Raw genomic sequence first — 18,649 nt, forward strand, 5'->3', positions numbered from 1 at the left:
GAGTTAGCAAATCTCATCTTGTTCTTTATGGGATGAAACATGATGCATGAGGACCCACAAATGCTCCCTGTTTGCTGTTACTCATAGATTTTACAAATAAGGGACCCCTCCCCCCACTTGACCAATCTCCTTTCTTTTATTTTTTTCTGTCAGTTCTAGCATTCCATTGTTGTTTTAAGTTGGGTCACATTTTCTTGGCTGGTTTATTGCCTAAATGATGTGGATATTTCAGTAATAACTAAAAAAAGTCCTCGGTCCACTGCCTCAAAGACATTAGATGAGACTCAGCATTGATCACATTCTGATTTGAACCTTAATTAAAAATTAAAGTGTAAGTTCAAAAGAATGACATTTTCGCTTTTAGTCCATGGCTGCACATGCAACCAACAGATAGCATCTCAATGAGTGAGAATCTTAAATTAGAAAATGTAGGAGAAATGAGGCCAATGAAGAAAGCACCAAATGCAAATTTTTATTATCATCATCCTGTGAAAGTTTATTACCTGTGACCTCACTTTGCACAATCAAAAAGAATTTTTTTCAGAAAGTTACTGTTTCCCCAACATAAACGTACCTTACAATTTTTGGGGGATGCTTTATCTTGTTTCTCAAGTGAACTTCAGTTCATAAAACTCCCAAATTTGACTTTAATTCATTCTCTGCTTCTCGCTCTCCCAACCTCCCACCCTCTACTTCCTACAAACTTCTTAGGATGAACTAAACATTCAATATCAGAGTGTTTATTTTTGGGGTTTTCCCAAAGGAAGAGCACTCCTGTAAACACTCCTCCCCAACCCAACCCTGCCCCCATGATGTCTAACACTGTTTCTCTCATAGAGTCTTTGTTAGTTCCTTAGCTTTTTTGCCTACTTTTGATGTTTTGAAGCTTTTTTGAGATGAAGGCTCACTCTGTCACCCAGGCTGGGGTACTGTGGCACGATCTTGGCTCACTGCAGCCTCCGCCTCCTGGGGTCAAGCAAATCTCCTGCCTCAGTGTCCCGAGTAGCTGGGATTACAGGTGTCCACCACCATGCCCAGATAATTTTTGTGTTTTTAGTAGAGACAGGGTTTTTCCATTTTGGCCAGGCTGGTCTCGAACTCCTGACCTCAGGTGATTCACCCACCTTGGCCTCCCCAAAGTGTTGGGATTACAGGCGTGAGCCACCGCGCCTGGGTCCTACTTTTGAATTTAATATCACAAAGCACTTTAGCACATTTTAAAAGCTGCTGTGAAGGGCTAGATGAATTAAGATTTCTGTGACTTGCCCTCCTTCTTAGAATACTCAGCCTCATCATGGTTTTTTTCTGTTTGGTTGGTTGGTTATTTGGTTAGTTGGGGGAAGGAGAAAGGAGACCTGAAGTGTGTCCTGCACCCTTTGTGAGTTTGGATTCAGTTCCGCAGATTTTACTGAGTACGCTTAAATGCAGGATGCCTGGCCACAAGCTTCCACAGATGCCTTAAGTAGGGCTTGGGGAAATTTGCTGCCTCATCTCTTCTGCAGGCAGGTTCTCATGTGGCCCATATTCTATCTGATCTCTGAGCCCTTGCACTGACTTTTCCCTCTGCCCAGGAATCCTACCTAACTCCTTATTTCCTTTTGTTCTTCTGTGGATCATGATTGCTCTTTACACGTCAATTGCCTGATCACATCTATCCCAGTTCCCTAAACACAGGGGTGCCCGGAAAGTGTTCAGAAACTACTGATTGAATGAACTAAGGTGAATAGAGGGAACAATTATAGCTCAAGGGCCATGAGCAGTATGTAAAGATCACTGGGGATACAAACGAGGAAAAGATGCCTGGTTTGGGAAGCTTGGGACAGCCTTCATGGTAGAAGTAATGGATGATGTGGTCTTGAAGGATGGGTGGAATTTCCACTTAGCCAGGCAGGGAACAGCATTTATGGTGTAGGGAATTACAGGAACAAAAGCAAAGTGATAGGAAAATTCTAAGTGAGTCTACAAAACATTATGCCATGTGGGTAAAACTTGAGAGGGATATATAATGAAACCAAAGAAGTGCTACTTTATGGAATTTTGAATGGCAGATTATGCATTTGTAAAGCAGTGGGGAGCCATCAATAGTTTTTTATTTAATTTATGAAGCAGTGGGGAGCCATTGATCATTTTGGAGAGCGTAGTGACGTGACAGAGCCTGTTTCTAAGATGCTTTATCAAACAGCTGTGTATGGTGAATAGAAGGGAGAGCCTGAAAGGGGTTAGTTCAAAAGGAGCCGAGCATTTGTACGGAAGACGTGGCATGAGTCAGTAGGGTGGCTTCTGTCTTCTTTTATCATGTAATCGTTGATACGTGTGATATATACATAACCTCCAAAGCATGACAATAAAATGAACAACCATAAAGCTACCACTCTACTTAAAAAAATAAACATGGCCAGTGCTGGTGAAGGCCCTGCTGTCTCTCCCAGATTAAATCCCATCCTACCGCCAGTACTCAGAAGTAACCATCATCCTAGCTTCTTGTTAGTCTGCCCCTTGCCCTCTTTATATTTTTAATATATATGGATATATTCCTAAGAAATGGATTTAGTTTGGCTTATTTCTGACCTTTATATGATTTTGTTTTATATAATATATAATTCTTCAACTGCTTTTTTATACTTAACATTATGCTCCTAAGGTTCACACATCTTGCTGGGTATGGTGGTGCACGCCTGTAATCTCAGCATTTTGGGAGGCCAAGGCGGGCGGATCATTTGTGGTCAGGAGTTTGAGACCAGCCCGACCAACATGCTGAAACCCCATCTTGACTAAAATACAAAAATTAGCCAGGTGTGATGGCGTGCACCTGTAATCTCAGCTACTCGGGAGGCTGAGACAGGAAAATCACTTGAACCCAGGAGGTGAAGGTTGCAGTGAGCTGAGATTGAGCCACTGCATTCCAGCCTGGATGACTGAGCAAGACTCCCTCTCAAAAAAAAATAAAAATAAAAATAGGATTCACACATTTTGATGCATGTACCTGTAGGTCATTCATATTCACTGCTGTAATAGATCACAATTTATTTCCCAATTCTCTTGTTAATGAATATTTGAGTTCTCTTTCTTTTCTTTTCTTTTTCTTCCTTTCTTTTCTTTCCTTTCTTTTTTCTTGCTTTTCCTTTCCTTTTCCCTTCTGCCTTGCCTTGCCTTTTGTTTCCTTTGTTTTTTAAGAGCAATGCGGCCATGAGCATTTTTTGTGTATCTCCTAGGGCATATAGAAAGAGTCACTCTAGAATATAAACTTAGGAGTGGGGGCTCTGGGTCATAGGGGAACACATTCAGCCTTACAAGACAATGTCAATTGTTTTCCTAAGTGGTTTTAGCAATTTATTATCTTGCCCACCATATGTAAATTTTTATTTCTCCATATCTTTGCTAATCTTGATACAGAAGCTAATTATTTTTAAAGGTATGTCTCAGTCTGGATTTGAAAGCTCTTAGTATCAACAGGAAGAAATGTTTTGTATCAATTACGATGGGGAAATCTTTTTCAAGATCTATTTGGGGCAAAGTGCTTCCATCCATTCCTGCTCTCCAAGCTTTCAAGCCCTCCCCAGGGGTTAAATAGGAAATACATGTTTGTTGGCCTCCTCACAGTCCAACATGACATTTTTGGGTGCCATCTATTCTGCTGTAATAGAACTAAATCATCCATCAATGTCCCAGTCCATCCCCTTTTTTCATTTTTGTGTGAGTGAATTTATTCTAGAAGTTATTTTCAAATTACATGTGTCAGTTTGATGAGCTTGTGCTTTTCCGTGTTGTTCCAAGATTTATATGGGATAGTTTCAAAGAGGAGCATGATTAAGAAAAGGGCTTTTTGCTGTATCAGCGTAATACAGAAGATAATGTTGTCATGCCTGAGGCTGTCCTCGGACACTCGAAGAAGTTAGCCAAGGAAAGACCAGCTGTCATGTTTCATTTCTCTCTGCCTTACCCCTACATGTGTTTTATCTGCAAGCTACGCATTTTATTGTCCTTTATCTTAAATATACCAAAAATACTTAACCCAGGAGGTTAGCCAGATTATAGTGGGCTTGAGGCAAGGCAAGTAAGCATACATAGCTTCAGGTGAAAGAAATTCACCTTTTTGCAATAAAGCTGGGTCCTGAATTCCACTGAGACCCCAGGATTTTTTTTTTCCATCCTTCTAGTCTGAGCTGCTTCAAGCATTGGCAGAAAAGAGCACATGAAAAATAATACAATTGTGGAGAAACTGCTCAGGGATACTCAAATTTATAATTCACAGCAAGCAGCCAAAGGATTGATGATTAAGATGTATCATTATAAAAGTTCTAGAAATGCATGTGCTGGGTCTGAAAGGAGGATAGCAAATGTGTCCTTAAATTCTTTCTTTTCTCTCAATCCCTTCCTCTCCGCACCCATCCCCTCTCCCTGTCAAAATGACTGTCTAGGGGACAATTTTACTTGCGTGCATTGGAAATAAAGCTTGAAGCTCTGGTTGACTTCCTAAAGCTTGAGGAAATTCAAGGAAGGACAATAGTTTTGCAGCTTGTCTTTGGGTTTCCTGCAATTAAAAAATGCTGAGTAAATGTTTGTTCTATGAATATAAGTGTAGGAACATCTGTAATTAATACTTTCAGATGGCATCTTTTGAAACACAGTAAGAGCAAAGTGCTAGAAGGCTAAATGTGGACAGGGTTTCTGCAGAGGCATTGTCTCAGAAGCTTTAATAAGCTGAGGAAATCTGGTCTTGAGTGGCCAGCCCCTACCTAGACCTCACTGCTCAGTAGATGTGAACATGGATGGTGGTGGTACAGGCATCGGGTGATTGATTGTGCAAGATGAAAGACAGAGGTGGATTTCTTTTTTTCTTTTCTTTTTTTTTTTTTTTTTGAGACAGAGTCTCGCTCTGTTGCCCAGGCTGGAGTACAGTGGCATAATCTCGGCTCCCCGCAACCTCTGCCTCCTGGGTTCAAATGATTCTCCTGCCACAGCCTCCCAAGTAGCTGGGATTACAGGCATCCACCACCATGCCCAGCTAATTTTTGTATTTTTAGTAGAGACGGGGTTTCACAATGTTGGCCAGGCTGGTCTTGAACTCCTGACCTCAAGTGATCTACCTGCCTCGGCCTCCCAAAGTGCTAGGATTATACGCGTGAGCCACTGTGCTCGGCCCAGAGGTAGATTTCTGTTCAGTGCTTCTACGGATATCACATGCCTTTTTAGACATCTCTTTCTGATGAATTTCAGTGTTTCCTCAGTGGAAATGCTTGAGAATTCGATGACATTTCCTCCTGGTTTACACAGTGATTGGACGATAGAAGTCTTCTATAAAACTCGTTCCTGCCTTCCTTCCCCACCACCAGATCACTTTAGACACAAGATATTATCTTTATAAAGCTTATCATTGTGAATGTTCTTGCAGGGAGTATCAACCTCCATTTCCCCCACCCATTCTGACAACCAGCCTATTGGTTTCTGCTGTTAAGAAAAAATTCTTTTTTTTTTTTTTTAGAGACAGAGTCTGGCTCTATCGCCCAGGCTGCAGTGCAGTGGCGCAATCTCGGCTCACTGCAACCTCCGCCTTTCATGTTCAAGCGATTCTCCCGCTTCAGCCTCCCGAGTAGCTGGGATTACAGGCATGCACCATCATGCCGAGCTCATTTTTTTGTGTTTTAGTAGAGACAGGGTTTCTACTGTTGCCTAGGCTGGTCTTGAACTCCAGAGCTCAAGCGATCCTCCCGCCTCACCCTCCCAAACTTCTGGGTTTACAGGCATGAGCCACCGCACGCCTGGCCAGAAAAAACCTCATGCTGTTACATTTTAGTAAACACGAGCCACATCTCAGTCAGTTATGGTCACAGAGAGCACTGGCCCAATATTGGACCTTAGTTTGCAGGCCTGCGCTGTCTCCTTTCCTCATCAATCCCTGGTGGAAACTGAGACACCAGTGCAGGCTGAAGTGTCTCTGAAGAAACTTGACAATTCTAAGACCTTAGGAAGAGGACCTTGTGTCAGAATGAGGGGGACTTTCTGCTGGGCCTCCCTTGCATGCCCTCTGTCTGGGGCCTTGGGTCTGCTCTGAGGATTCTTGTCGCCAAACATAGATTTTGCAGGCTATGTTAGCTAATCCCCAAGCTTCTTTTGGGATGTTGTTGCAGCTGCACTTGGGGGCTTGTTATCTGGCTTGCCTCTGCAAGGGACACTGCTCAGCTGACCTTGTCCCTCTTTAGCCTGAGTCATGGCTAATTGGTCAGCTGCCTTAGGTATCTCAGAGCCTGCGAATTGGCTCACTCAGCAGCCACGTGGCTTGTGACCTGCAGCATGTCTGACTGAAGGTCTAACTATCCTAATTTGATCCCCCAGCACCTCTCGGTCTCCAAGGGATTGCCTGCCAAAAGCTGCTTTTAGCAGTTTAGAAAAGATGATTTCAGAATCTGCTTCCCTTACTCCCCCTCACCCAACCTTTCCCCACCGTTTCCTAAACCAGTTCCTAGGTGGAGCTAAAATTAAGAAAGAGCTATTAATATCAACTCCTTAAAATGAAAAATAAGCTTTGAGAAACTACTTATGGTTAAAATAGAGTTCTACTCTTAAGCTGGGTAACGTATAAAAAATTGAGGAAATCAGATAAGTAAAAAGAATAGAATAAAAATGACATGCATTCTCACCACCCAGAAATAAGTGTTGTTAGCATTTTGGTGATAATTTTTAGGGTTTTTTTTTTTCCTCTGCCTATTTGTATCTGCATGTGTATGTGTGTACATGTGTGTGTTCGGTTATATTTTTGTTTTGCAAAAATAGGGTGCATCGTTTTATATACCCTGCTTTTTTTTCACGGAATGGAAAATTTTGCATAAATATTTTGCTATGTTTTTGAATACCCTTCCACACATCATTTTAATGGCCACGTCTGAAAGTAGCTACACTGTGGGTTAATTTCACTAGTCTCTGATTTTCAGACATGTGTTTCCAGTTTTTTGTTGTTGTTCATATAAAGAGCTCTACCATGAACTCTGTGGCAACAGAATCTTTGCACATATCTCTGATTGTTTCTTTAGAATAAACCCCCACAAGGGAGAACTGTAGGGCCATGTGGTATGTACATTCTTAAGACTCCTTCGGCCTGTCCTTCCAGAACCGTTGAATTTATTGGCCCTCAAGCTAGCAGTAGTTGTAGAGTATGTCCATTTCCCCAAGCCTTTGCCATTATTCCAAATATGAATCTTGTACCAATCTTTCAACAGATGAAAGTGGTCACTCATTGTTTTGCAATTATTCGATTGCTAGTGGTGTCAAACGTTTCTTTTCTCTTATGTCTGTTGGCCATTGATATCAAGTCCCTTGTAAACTGCCTCTCCTTTGCCAAGCTTCTAAGGCACAACAAAAGCTCAGCTTTAATTAAACTCATTCAGAATCCTAAGCCCTATAAAGCCTTTCATAAAACAGAGGACTCCAAAGCACAGGGGTTTTTCTTAACACCATTTATCTCCTCTAAGCGAGGATGGAAGAAGGATTCAAGGACTGAAGGCTAGTAGACAACTCCCAAGCCAACATCCGACATGCCCTTCAGCCAGTAGAGGTAGCTGTTGCATCAACTAGCTCCCCAGCCTTATCTGTGAGTTCAGCCTTTAAGACAGAAAATAAATCAGTGCATGCAGTATTTTTAACAATATTTATTTAAAAAAAAAAACTCATGATTTTGTGGTTTTTAAAAAAACTGCTTATTTTGTGCCCTCTTATGTTTGAATATAAAGCTCTCTGTGAATATTAGTAAGAACCACTATATGAAATTTATTATTAATCATCTATTTTTAGGCATGAAGCTTTGCTGTATTATGTTTTAGCAGCAGAAACTGGAATTGAAGTGTCACAGACAAATTTAGCACACATCTGTGAGGAGAGGCCAGTAAGTAAAATGTATTCTTCTCAGAGTAGAAGCTCTGAGGTTAAGGATAATGAATTGGGTTTTATGGAGGCAACCTTGATCGCTTGGCCGAAATATTAATGAATTAACTTTTTCTTCCCTTTACCCCTTAGGACCTGGCCAGGAGATACTTGGGTGTTAACTGTGTTTGGAGATACTATAATTTCTCTGTTTTTCAAATCGATGCGCCTTCCTTTGGTATGTATAGAAAAACAGGTGCATAATTGAAGCATTAGACGTTTTTCATCTTTAGTAACAGGGAATTTCTGACAGCTTTGTGTGAAGTGAGGTATTTCTAAATAATTAGAAAAGAACATGAAAAATCTCTGCTATTAAGATCGCTGAACTCTGCTCTCAGCCTCACACAATGCACTGCTCCTCGCCGATTGTCCCATGGAGTGCTTGGACCCAACATCTCTTATTTTTTATTTTTATGTTTTGAGACAGTCTCGCTCTGTTCCCCAGGCTGGAGTGCAGTGGCGTGATATAGGCTCAGTGCAACCTCCACCTCCCAGGTTCAGGTGATTCTCCTGCCCAAGCCTCCCGAGTAGCTGGGATTTCAGGCGCACACGACCATGCCCAGCTAATTTTTGTATTTTTAAGTAGACACAGGGTTTCACCATGTTGGCCAGGCTCGTCTCAAACTCCTGACCTCAGGTGATCCACCCGCCTTGGCCTCCCAAAATGCTGGGATTACAGGTATGAGCCACTGCACCTGGCCCCCGACATTTCTTCTGAGTCAATGAAAATGTAAAAGAGAACGCTATTATGGAGTGATTCTCTGGGCCAGTCATTTGTGTGGATTCCTCTGCTCTGCTCTGCATGGTAGGGGACTGGCCTCCAGGAATTACAGTTCCTAGACTCCTCTACCCACGGGCTTCTGATTCCTTTCAGGCAGTAAGAGGCACTGGCAGAAGATTGCAGGATGGGAGAAGAAGCCCAAGTACTTCTCCCCTTCTCTCTCTGCTTTGAACTGTGTCTCTGGCAGGGGCTACGTTTCCACGGTTCCAGCCCCTGCCTGGCAGCTCCACCCTCTTTGATCTCAGCACCAGGCTCTGGGTCTCTGGTAACATTACAGGCACCCTGTGGCCCCCACGTCCTGGGGATAATAGTAGCCTTCTCACTGCTGATCTCAGCTGCCTATTGTTTTCCATTTGCCTTTTCAGCTCTCCCAACACCCTAGTAACTGCTTCCCCATGATGAAATTCCTCTTTTGAACCAGCTGAAATGGATTCTGTTTTCCTTCTTGGACATTGACTAATACATATACTCTTTTTTTTTTTTTTTTTTTTGAGATGGAGTCTTGCTCTGTTGCCCGGGCTGGAGTGCAATGGCGCTATCTCGGCTCACTGCAACCTCTGCCTCTCAGGTTCAAGCGATTCTCCCCTCAGCCTCCTGGGTACATGGGATTACAGGAATGCACCACCACACCTGGCTAATTGCTGTGTTTTTTAGTAGAGATGGGGTTTCACCATGTTAGCCAGGCTGGTCTTGAACTCCTGACCTCCAGTGATCTGCCCACCTCAGCCTCCGAAAATGCTGGGATTACAGGTGTGAGCTACGGCACCCAGCCGATACATACACTCTTAAACATAAGTTTTTCTTCAGAGGAAAAATAAAATACATGGCTAAAGCAAAGAATTACCAACAACAGACATCAAAGATGAACAGCAAAATGTCAGATGTGAGGTAAAGCACCTAGAACAACCTTGGCTGATTGGGCAGCAAAGTCGTAGACTGAGATGTGCAGAGCTATTCAGGAGAGCTACCTGGCCAAAGAAGAAACTGTCTAGGGGCCAGGTGCGGTGGCTCATGCCTGTAATCCCAGCACCTTGGGAGGCTGAGGTGGGAGGATTGCTTGAGTCCAGGAGTTCGAGACCAGCCAGGACAATGTGGTGAAACCCCATCTCTATAAAAAAAAAAAAAAAATACAAAAATTAGCCGGATGTGGTGGCATACTCCTGTAATCCCAGCTACTTGGGAGGCTGAGGTGGAAGGATCACTTGAGCCCAGGAAGTCAAGGCTACAGTGAGCCCTGATCTCACCACTGTACTCCAGCCTGGATGGTGGAGACCCTATCACAAAAAATTTAGAAAAAAAGGAAAGCAAAATATGTCTAGATATAGGGATGCTCTGGGTAAAAAGCCTTTTTGCTTGTTTCTCTCTTGACATATCAGGGAAACATAAAGATGTTCTTCAGATACTAATAGGAAAACCTTTCATTCATGTGAATGGGCCAATTAATCTAAAATGTTGGTGTGGAAAAAAAAAAAAAAAACACTTGACAAATGGATCTGTGCTTTATTTCCTGCAGCATATTTGAAGATGGGAGACCTTTACTACTATGGCCACCAAAACCAGTCACAGGACCTGGAGTTGTCTGTGCAGATGTACGCCCAAGCCGCCCTGGATGGAGACTCCCAGGTAAACAGCAGCCACAATAAAAACCAGCTCTTGGCCAGGCGCAGTGGCTCACGCCTATAATCCCAGCACTTTGGGAGGCCGACAGGGGTGGGTGGCTTGAGGTCAGGAATTCGGGACCAGCTTGAGCAACATGGCAAAACCCCGTCTCTACAAAAATAAAAAAATTAGCTGGATGTGGTGATGCTCCCTTGTACTCCCAGCTACTTGGGAGACTGAGGCAGGAGGATTGCTTGAGCCTGGCAAGTCAAAGCTGCAGCAAGCCGTGATCACACCATTGCACTCCAGCCTGGGTGAAAGAGCGAGACCCTGTCTCAGAAAAAAACCCAGTTATTGGTGACATCCATTTGTGAACTTGCAAAACCAGAATTCTTCCTAACAGTCCTTTATGTGTGCATACACTGCACCATTTACAAAGCCATTGTTCATCCATTTTCACACGCCCATCAAACAACTGTATGAGGACACTAACCATAAGAGTGAGCCTTTATTAAACACCTACTGTGTCCCCTGTGCCATTCTCACATAATCCCTTGGGAGTGGAGATTATTATACCCTATTTATAGTCAAAGGTAATGAATTGGGAGGCTGAGGCAGGAGAATGGCGTGAACCCAGGAGGTGGAGCTTGCAGTGAGCCGAGATCGTGCCACTGCACTCCAGCCTGGGCGACAGAGCGAGACTCCGTCTCAGGAAAAAAAAAAAAAAAGAGAGAAAAAGGTAATGAATTGTTCAAGGCCAAGTAATCAGATGGTAAGCAAAGCGTCCAGCTCCTAAAACTGGATCTTTGGCTCCAAACATCAAAGACATCAAAGGGTATTTCTACCAAATTACATCAAACTCACTCACCAGGTAGAAACTCAAGAAATTAGAAGTGCGTCCACAATAGGAAGCGGTTTGCTTGTACTGTTGGGCTGTGCTTCAGTGACAGAGTTTTTCCGTAAATGATTTTTTTGTAAACTTCTTATTTGAAAATAATGTTAGATTTACAGAAATGTTGCAAAAATAAGTGAGAGTTCTGTATACCCTTCATTCGACCTCCCCTAATGTTCACATCTGACATAACCGCAATGCCATTGTCAAACTAAGATATTAATGTTGGGACAGTATTATTAACTACACTTCAGACTTCATGTAGATTTCACCAATTTTTCCACTAATATCCTTCTTCTGTTCCAGAATTCAATCCAGGATCCCACATTAGATTGAGTTGTATATTTCTTTCCAATCTTCTCCAATCTATTACAGTTCCTCAGTCTTTTCTCCTCTTCATGACTCTTGATACTTGAAGAATGCTTGTTAGGTAGCTTGTAGAATGTCTGTTGATTTGGGTCTGTCTTCTGTTTTCTCGTGAGTAGATTGAGGTTATACATTTTGGGCAGGAATTTTGCCTGTTATGATTATTACCATGCTGTTCCAACGATGATTCTCAATTTCCCTTATTCCCTCTACATTTGCTACTTGGAGTCCTCTTGTGAGGAGCTCAGAATCATTTTCATGATGGAGGTTTGGACAGTTGTTACCCTCTGCTGCAACGGATTTCTCGTGTTGTGCTTTACAGTCTGACCACAAAACAAAAATTGGAAACTCATCCCTGTATCAGTCTTTGGTGGGAGTTCTTTGTTGTTGCTATTTTGTGGGGTTTCTTGAGACAGGGTCTCACTCTGTAACCCAGGCTGGAATGCAGTGGCACAATCTCAGCTCACTGCAGCCTTGATCCCCAGGCTCAAGCGATCCTCCTACCTCAGCCTCCTAAGTAGCTGGGACTACAAATGCATGTCCGGCTAATTTTTTGTAGAGATGAGGTTTTGCCATGTTGCCCAGGCTGGGCTTGAACTCCTGGGCTCAAGTGATCTGCCCACCTTGGCCTCCCCAGGTGCTGGGATTACAGGCATGAGCCACTGTGCCTGGCCAACCATTTTTTTTTTTTTTTTTTAAGTGGAGGTACAACATCACAGTGGTCATGTACCTGGGTTAAAATCCCACATCTCTCTCACTCCATAGCTCTTTGTCCCTGACGAGTCACTAAATCTCTGAATCTCTATTTGCTCATGTGTAAATGGGAGTAATAAGAGCATCTGCCTCATAGGTCGTGAGGATTAAATGAGATGTTCAGTGTAAAGCTCTAAGCCCAATGCCAAGTACACTCAGTGGACATGATCTATTCTGTTATCATTTCCTCTGAAAAGAAGGAGTTGCTGCTAAAGTCATTTGCTATAGAAATAAACTCCCTTAGGTCATATTTCCTGTCACTTAAAATTGGGCCTGGATTTTTTTTTCAATTTTTATTTTTACTTTTTGGAAAGCCAATGTTACAAAAACAATGAAGGATGTTTTTTCAAGAAAAATAAACCAAAGAATGCACAGATAATTCTATGGCAGGGGTTTTACTCCTTTATGTCTTCATGTTTCCTTGCAGTCCCTGCCTGCAAGCAAATGCATCTGTCATGTTATCTATAGTGTGCCTGTCACTTTTTTTTTTTTTTTTTGAGACGGAGTCTTGCTCTGTTGCCAGGCTAGCGTGCAGTGGCACAATCTTGGCTTACTGCAACCTCTGCATCCCAGGTTCAAGCGATTCTCCTGCTTCGGCGTCCCGAGTAGCTGGGACTACAGGCATGTGCCACCACACCCAGCTAATTTTTGTATTTTTAGTAGAGACGGGGTTTCACCATGGTGGGCAGGATGGTCTCGATCTCTTGACCTCGGGATTCGCCCACCTTGGCCTCCCAAAGTGCTAGGATTAGAGGCACGAGCCACCGCACCTGGCCACCTGTCACTTTTTAAATCTGTCTTATCATTCATTGTAGGACTGTGTGCATTTTATTACGTAGTCTCTAATTATTACCTCTAATAGCTGCCCCATATTCTGTTGAACTGATTCATTATAATTTCTTAAGCTTTACCTTATTGGTGGATGCTTATACTTTTGTTTACTAACTTATTCATTGATTCGACACATATTTATCTAGTCCTACCATGTCTTAGACAATGATTAGTGGTGGGGACAGAAGATAAAAAGATAGATCATACTCTTGCCTGTATGGGATTTATAGTCTACCAAGGAAGACTTGGAGGTGGTTTCCTCTTGTGTTGGAATTCTAGCTAGTGCTACAATGAATATTTTTACATTTCCGTCTTTTCTCTTAGTTTGAACACTTTCCTTATAATCTGAGAAATAGTAGTATTGAGTCAGACATTCTAAAGGGTTTTATGAGGCTAGGCACAGCGTCTTATGCCTGTAATCCCGGTTCTTTGGGAAGCCGAGGCAGGCGGATCACTTGAGGTCAGCAGTTTGAGACCAGCCTGGCCAATATGGTGAAACCCCATCTCTACTAAAAATACAAAAATTAGCTGGGTGTGGTGGTGCACACCAGTAGTCCCAGCCACTTGGGAGGCTGAGGCAAGAGAATCTCTTGAACCCGGAAGGTAGAGGTTACAGTGAGCCAAGATCACTGCACTCCAGCCTGGGCAACAGAGTGAGACTCCATCTCAAAAAATAAAAGTAAAAATAAAAACATAAATAAATGGTTTTATGACTACATGATAGCACACTGCCATTTTGCTTTCTGAAAGGGCTTTCCATTTAATACCTCACCGATCAGTGGTTAAGTAGAGAAGGATGACTGAAGTCTTACCAGCAACTGGATGCTTTCATGATTTAATTTTGCTAATTGAATAATGATATGTTGATACTTTCTTACTGTTTTTAACATGCATTTACTTAATTACTAGTGATGATGGACACTTTTACATATACTTGTTTATGATAACTTACTTTTCGTATTTTCTTTTCTGTAAATTCTCTATTATTCTTTGCCTGTTTATCTATTGGAATTTTGACACTTTTAAAAATTTTAACTATAATTAGTTCTTTATTTATGTATCTAGTAGATAACGAACCTTAAGCTATTACATTGCAAACAACTATTCCCCTACTCTGTTTTCCCACTTATTTTAATCTTGGTATTATTCCATTGATTAGAGACTTTAAAATTGCACAAAGCCTGCCTGGCGCAGTGGCTCAACCCTGTAGTCCCAGCACTTTGGGAGGCCAAGGTGGGCGGATCACCTGAGGTCAGAAGGTCGAGACCAGCCTGGCTGACATGGAGAAACCCCGTCTCTACTAAAAATACAAAAATTAGCCATGCGTGGTAGTGGGCATCTGTAATCCCAGCTACTCAGGAGGCTGAGACCGGATAATCATTTCAACCCGGGAGGCGGAAGATGCACTGAGCCGAGATCACACCATTGCACTAAAAAAAAAAAAAAAAAAAAAAAATTCATAAAGCCATTTTTTTCTTTTCTCTTAATACCTCAAATTTTAAGAGTGCCTTCCTTTCAAAGAGTGCAGAAGTGGTCTATTTTCTGCTGTTGTGTGAGTGTGTGTGTGCATCTTAAAGATACTTAACGCTTCATCTATTTAGAGGTTATTTTTGGCACCTTGGGGGAGTTTAAGATTTGAGACTCTGCACCCTGTCCTCTTGTGTTTGACGCCCCAGCTCTTCCACTTTCCAGCTGTGTAACCTTGGGCAAGTTGTTTAACCACTCTGTGCCTCAGTTTCCTCATCTATAAAATAGGGAGGATAATACTGCCTATATCAGTTTATTGTTATGAGGGTTAAATGAATAAATATAAAAAACAGAACAATGCCTTGCATATGGCAGGCACTCAAAATGTGAGCTGCTGGTATTTTTATCGTAATTGCTACATATGATGGTTGTGAAAGTCCTGGAGTATGCAACATGGTAAATGATGATTCTCATTTAGATTGTTGTCAGAGGCAACTAAGAGGCAAGGTCTAGAGGGAAGATATAAAGCCATTCGATGTGATCATGTCATTAGAGAAGCGCAAATCAAAATCACAGTGAGACACCATCTCACACCAGTCAGAATGGTTATTATTAAAAAGTCAAAAAAGAACAGGTGCCGGTGAGGATGCAAAGAGAAAGAACACTTATGCAGTGTTGGTGGGAGTGTAAATTAGTTCAGCCATTGTGGAAAACACTAGCAATTCCTCAAAGACCTAAAAACAGAACTCCCATTTGACCCAGTAATGAGATTGTATATACCCAAAGGATTATAAATTGTTCTGTTATGCAGACACATGCACATGTATGTTCATTGCAGCACTATTCGCAATAGCAAAGATATAGAATCAACCTAAATACCCATCAACGGTAGACTGGATAAAGAAAATGGGATACATATACACCATGGAATACTATGCAGCCATAAAAAAGAATGAGATCACGTCCTTTGCAGGAACATGGATGGAGCTGGAAGCCATTATCCACAGCAAACTGTGCAGGAGCAGAAAACCAAACACCACATGTTCTCACTTAGTGGGAGCTAAATGATGAGAACACATGGGCACATAGAAGGGAACAATAGACACTACACTAAGGGTGGAGGTTGGAAGGAGGGAGAGGATCAGGAAAAATAACAAATAGGTGCTAGGCTTAGTACCTGGGTGACAAAATAATGTGTACAACAAACCCCCGTAACACATAACAAAATACTCTATATGACGAACCTGTGCATGTACCCCTAAAGTTGAAATAGAAGTTAAAAACAAAACACAAAAAACACGATCCGGAGTTCTTTCAAGGGCAGCAATCCAGTTTAATTGGTCAAGTTCTAATGGTAAGAACCACATCGTTTTCTGCTTGTTTCTTAATCTGGCCACCTGTTCGGCTTGTGATGGAGGGTGTACATTCTCCAGGTAGCGTAATAGTACCCATCCTTTATGAAGCATGTCTATGGTCGGGCCATCTCACTGTGCTTATTTTATTGGATCCATACAGCCCAATAAGACAGGTCCTACCTTTAACGATTAAGAACAAGATGTCAGAGGAAGAGGTAGGAAAATATACCGTAGTGGAGATCTGTGCCAAGAAGAGTCATGAGAAGAGGTTTCTGCACCAGCCTAGGAAAGTTGAGATGAGTGCCCTTAGGTGATCCTGTGCAAGGCAGGCACCGCCTTGGGATGTCAGTCATGGGAAGCCGCCCTAGCCACAGAAACACTTTGTCAGATTTCCGACAGGGCTATGGCAACCGAGGGCATAGTCTGTAGGCAATGGACATGGCATTCGACTCGGTATTCTTATTTCATTTATGATACAAGGGCACGTTTTCCAGTAAGTTCTGTTTTGAGAGAGTAAGCGAGAAAGGACAGATCTCCCGGTTGACTGGTTTCGGAGCAGATGGGACACAGCAGCTTCTGAAAGCCTCCTGGTTCTCCTGCAAATAAATTTCTCAGATGCATATATTTAGGGAAACAATTCATCAATGAAAGTGACAAAACCATCTGGCTCTAGAGACTAAAAAAAATTTTAGAGGTTGTAAACATTTACATTCTGATGAAGAGTGTGTGTCTAGGTTTTATTTCAAGGAGTTGATGAGTTTGGTTTGTGGTTTGTTTTTAGGGATTTTTTAATCTGGCCCTGCTAATCGAGGAAGGTACTATAATCCCGCATCATATCTTGGATTTCTTGGAAATTGACTCAACTCTCCACTCTAATAACATCTCCATTCTCCAGGAACTGTACGAAAGGTGAGCTCAGAGCCTCTAGAACTATGGAATCTGAGAAACCCAAGTAGATGATGTTTGCTTCTTGGTTAAAGTTAGCTTTACCCTTATTGTGTAATGTAAATTGTATTTAAAAAACAAACAAACAAAAACAAAAGGCAGGGCACTGTAGCTCATACTTGCAATCGCAGCACTGTGGGAGGCTGAGGCAGGCAGATCACTTGAGGTCAAGAGTTCAAGACTAGCCTGGCCAACATGACGGAGCCTCATCTCTACTAAAAGAACAAAAAAAAAAAAAAGAAAGAAAAGAGAGAGAGAGAAAAGAAAGAAAAAACCCAGGGTTTGCTTCTACTAGAAAACATTCAGCCAGATCCGAGTGTATTTCTCTTTTCAAGTATCTGAAGTTTAAGATATAGAAGGTACTTGATCTGAAGTTTAAGGGCTGACCAGAAATTTCCACGAGAATGGAAAGAATAACAATCTGATTAGCCCATGCTTGCCTCTTGTTTGTTTTGAGACAGGGCCTCGCTCTGTCACTCAGGCTGGAGTGGTGCGATCTCAGCTCACTGCAACCTCTACTTCTTGGGTTCAAGTGATTCTCATGCCTCAGCCTCCTGAGTAGCTGGGATTACAGGCGTGCACCATCACACCAGGCTAATTTTTGTGTTTTTAATAGAGACAAGGTTTCGCCATGTTGGCCAGGCTGGTCTCGAACTCCTGGCCTCAAGTGATCCACCTGCCTCAGCCTCCCAAAGTGCTGGGATTACAGGTGTGAGCCACCGTGCCCGGCCTAATTAGCTGATGCTTTTTTGAAAGATAAGGAGGCATTCCTACATCTGCGCTTTAAAGAGAAATACTGTTCTAGTGGGTCCTGTGCTTCAGCGTCTTGCTTGACTTTTATTTTATTTATTTTTAAATTTTTGCTGTCACCACAGCAGAACAGACTTGACTCTTAATTAAGGACAAAACTGACCTTTTTCTAAACTTTCTACTGGGATTCTAGAATGTCAGATCAGGCCAAACCACTTATTTGGCCACTGGCTTTATTTCTTTGTCTCTCATCTTTGTCAGTTGAGTGTGCTCATTTGTCCAAAAGCAGAAGAATGTAGGTTTGTGGATCTGAAAATGCCAGTCCTGGGTCGTGCCACCAAAGTTGGCTGACACGTCAAGATGCCCTGGGCTTTGTCTGCAGGTGCTGGAGCCACAGTAATGAGGAATCCTTCAGCCCCTGCTCCTTGGCCTGGCTTTACCTGCATTTGCGGCTTCTCTGGGGTGCTGTCCTGCACTCAGCCCTGGTAGGTTTCATCTCCCACCGGCCCCACCCTTGTGGCCTCTGGCCTTTGTCAGTCACTAATGCGTGCTTCTGATGTTTGCAGATCTACTTTCTGGGAACCTTTCTGCTGTCCATATTGATCGCCTGGACTGTGCAGTATTTCCAGTCTGTCTCAGGTAAAGATTTATAAAAAGCGAAAGCAATATGTAAAAAAAAGCAGGGTTTTTTTTTTTTTCTTTTTTTGGTCTACCGGAAAAATTGTGTTTTCCCTCCTGGTGCCGTTGGTCATGCTATCTCCTATCCCTAGGGTCATCTTTCACAGGATGGGAATCCTTCTAGAGGTATATGAAATTCCTGGCTGTTGGGAGGCCACAAAGTTACTATTGTATTTTTCAAAATAAGGATTTTATTTTTATTTTATTTTATTTTATTTTATTTTATTTTATTTTATTTTGAGATGGAGTCTCGTTCTGTCACCCAGGCTGGCGTGCAGTGGTGTGATTTCAGCTCACTGCAACCTCTGCCTTCTGGGC

The 18,649-nt window shown here is 42.4% G+C and overlaps 1 protein-coding gene across 1 annotated transcript in view; it reads left to right on the top strand.

The window, feature by feature from the left end:
• The window catches only part of SEL1L3 (sel-1 suppressor of lin-12-like 3 (C. elegans)), a 117,924-nt gene that overhangs the window by 90,205 nt on the left and 9,070 nt on the right, over positions 1-18,649 (top strand). Inside the window, exons 18-23 of the mRNA XM_011974860.1 lie at positions 7,786-7,876; positions 8,008-8,092; positions 10,209-10,318; positions 16,740-16,867; positions 18,036-18,138; positions 18,220-18,292. Of these exons, the coding sequence (XP_011830250.1) occupies positions 7,786-7,876; positions 8,008-8,092; positions 10,209-10,318; positions 16,740-16,867; positions 18,036-18,138; positions 18,220-18,292 (590 nt within the window). The remainder of the gene's footprint in view (positions 1-7,785; positions 7,877-8,007; positions 8,093-10,208; positions 10,319-16,739; positions 16,868-18,035; positions 18,139-18,219; positions 18,293-18,649) is intronic.

The sequence above is a fragment of the Mandrillus leucophaeus genome, unplaced genomic scaffold (assembly GCF_000951045.1).
Source record: "Mandrillus leucophaeus isolate KB7577 unplaced genomic scaffold, Mleu.le_1.0 Scaffold1498, whole genome shotgun sequence".
Classification (NCBI taxonomy): Eukaryota; Metazoa; Chordata; class Mammalia; order Primates; family Cercopithecidae; genus Mandrillus; species Mandrillus leucophaeus.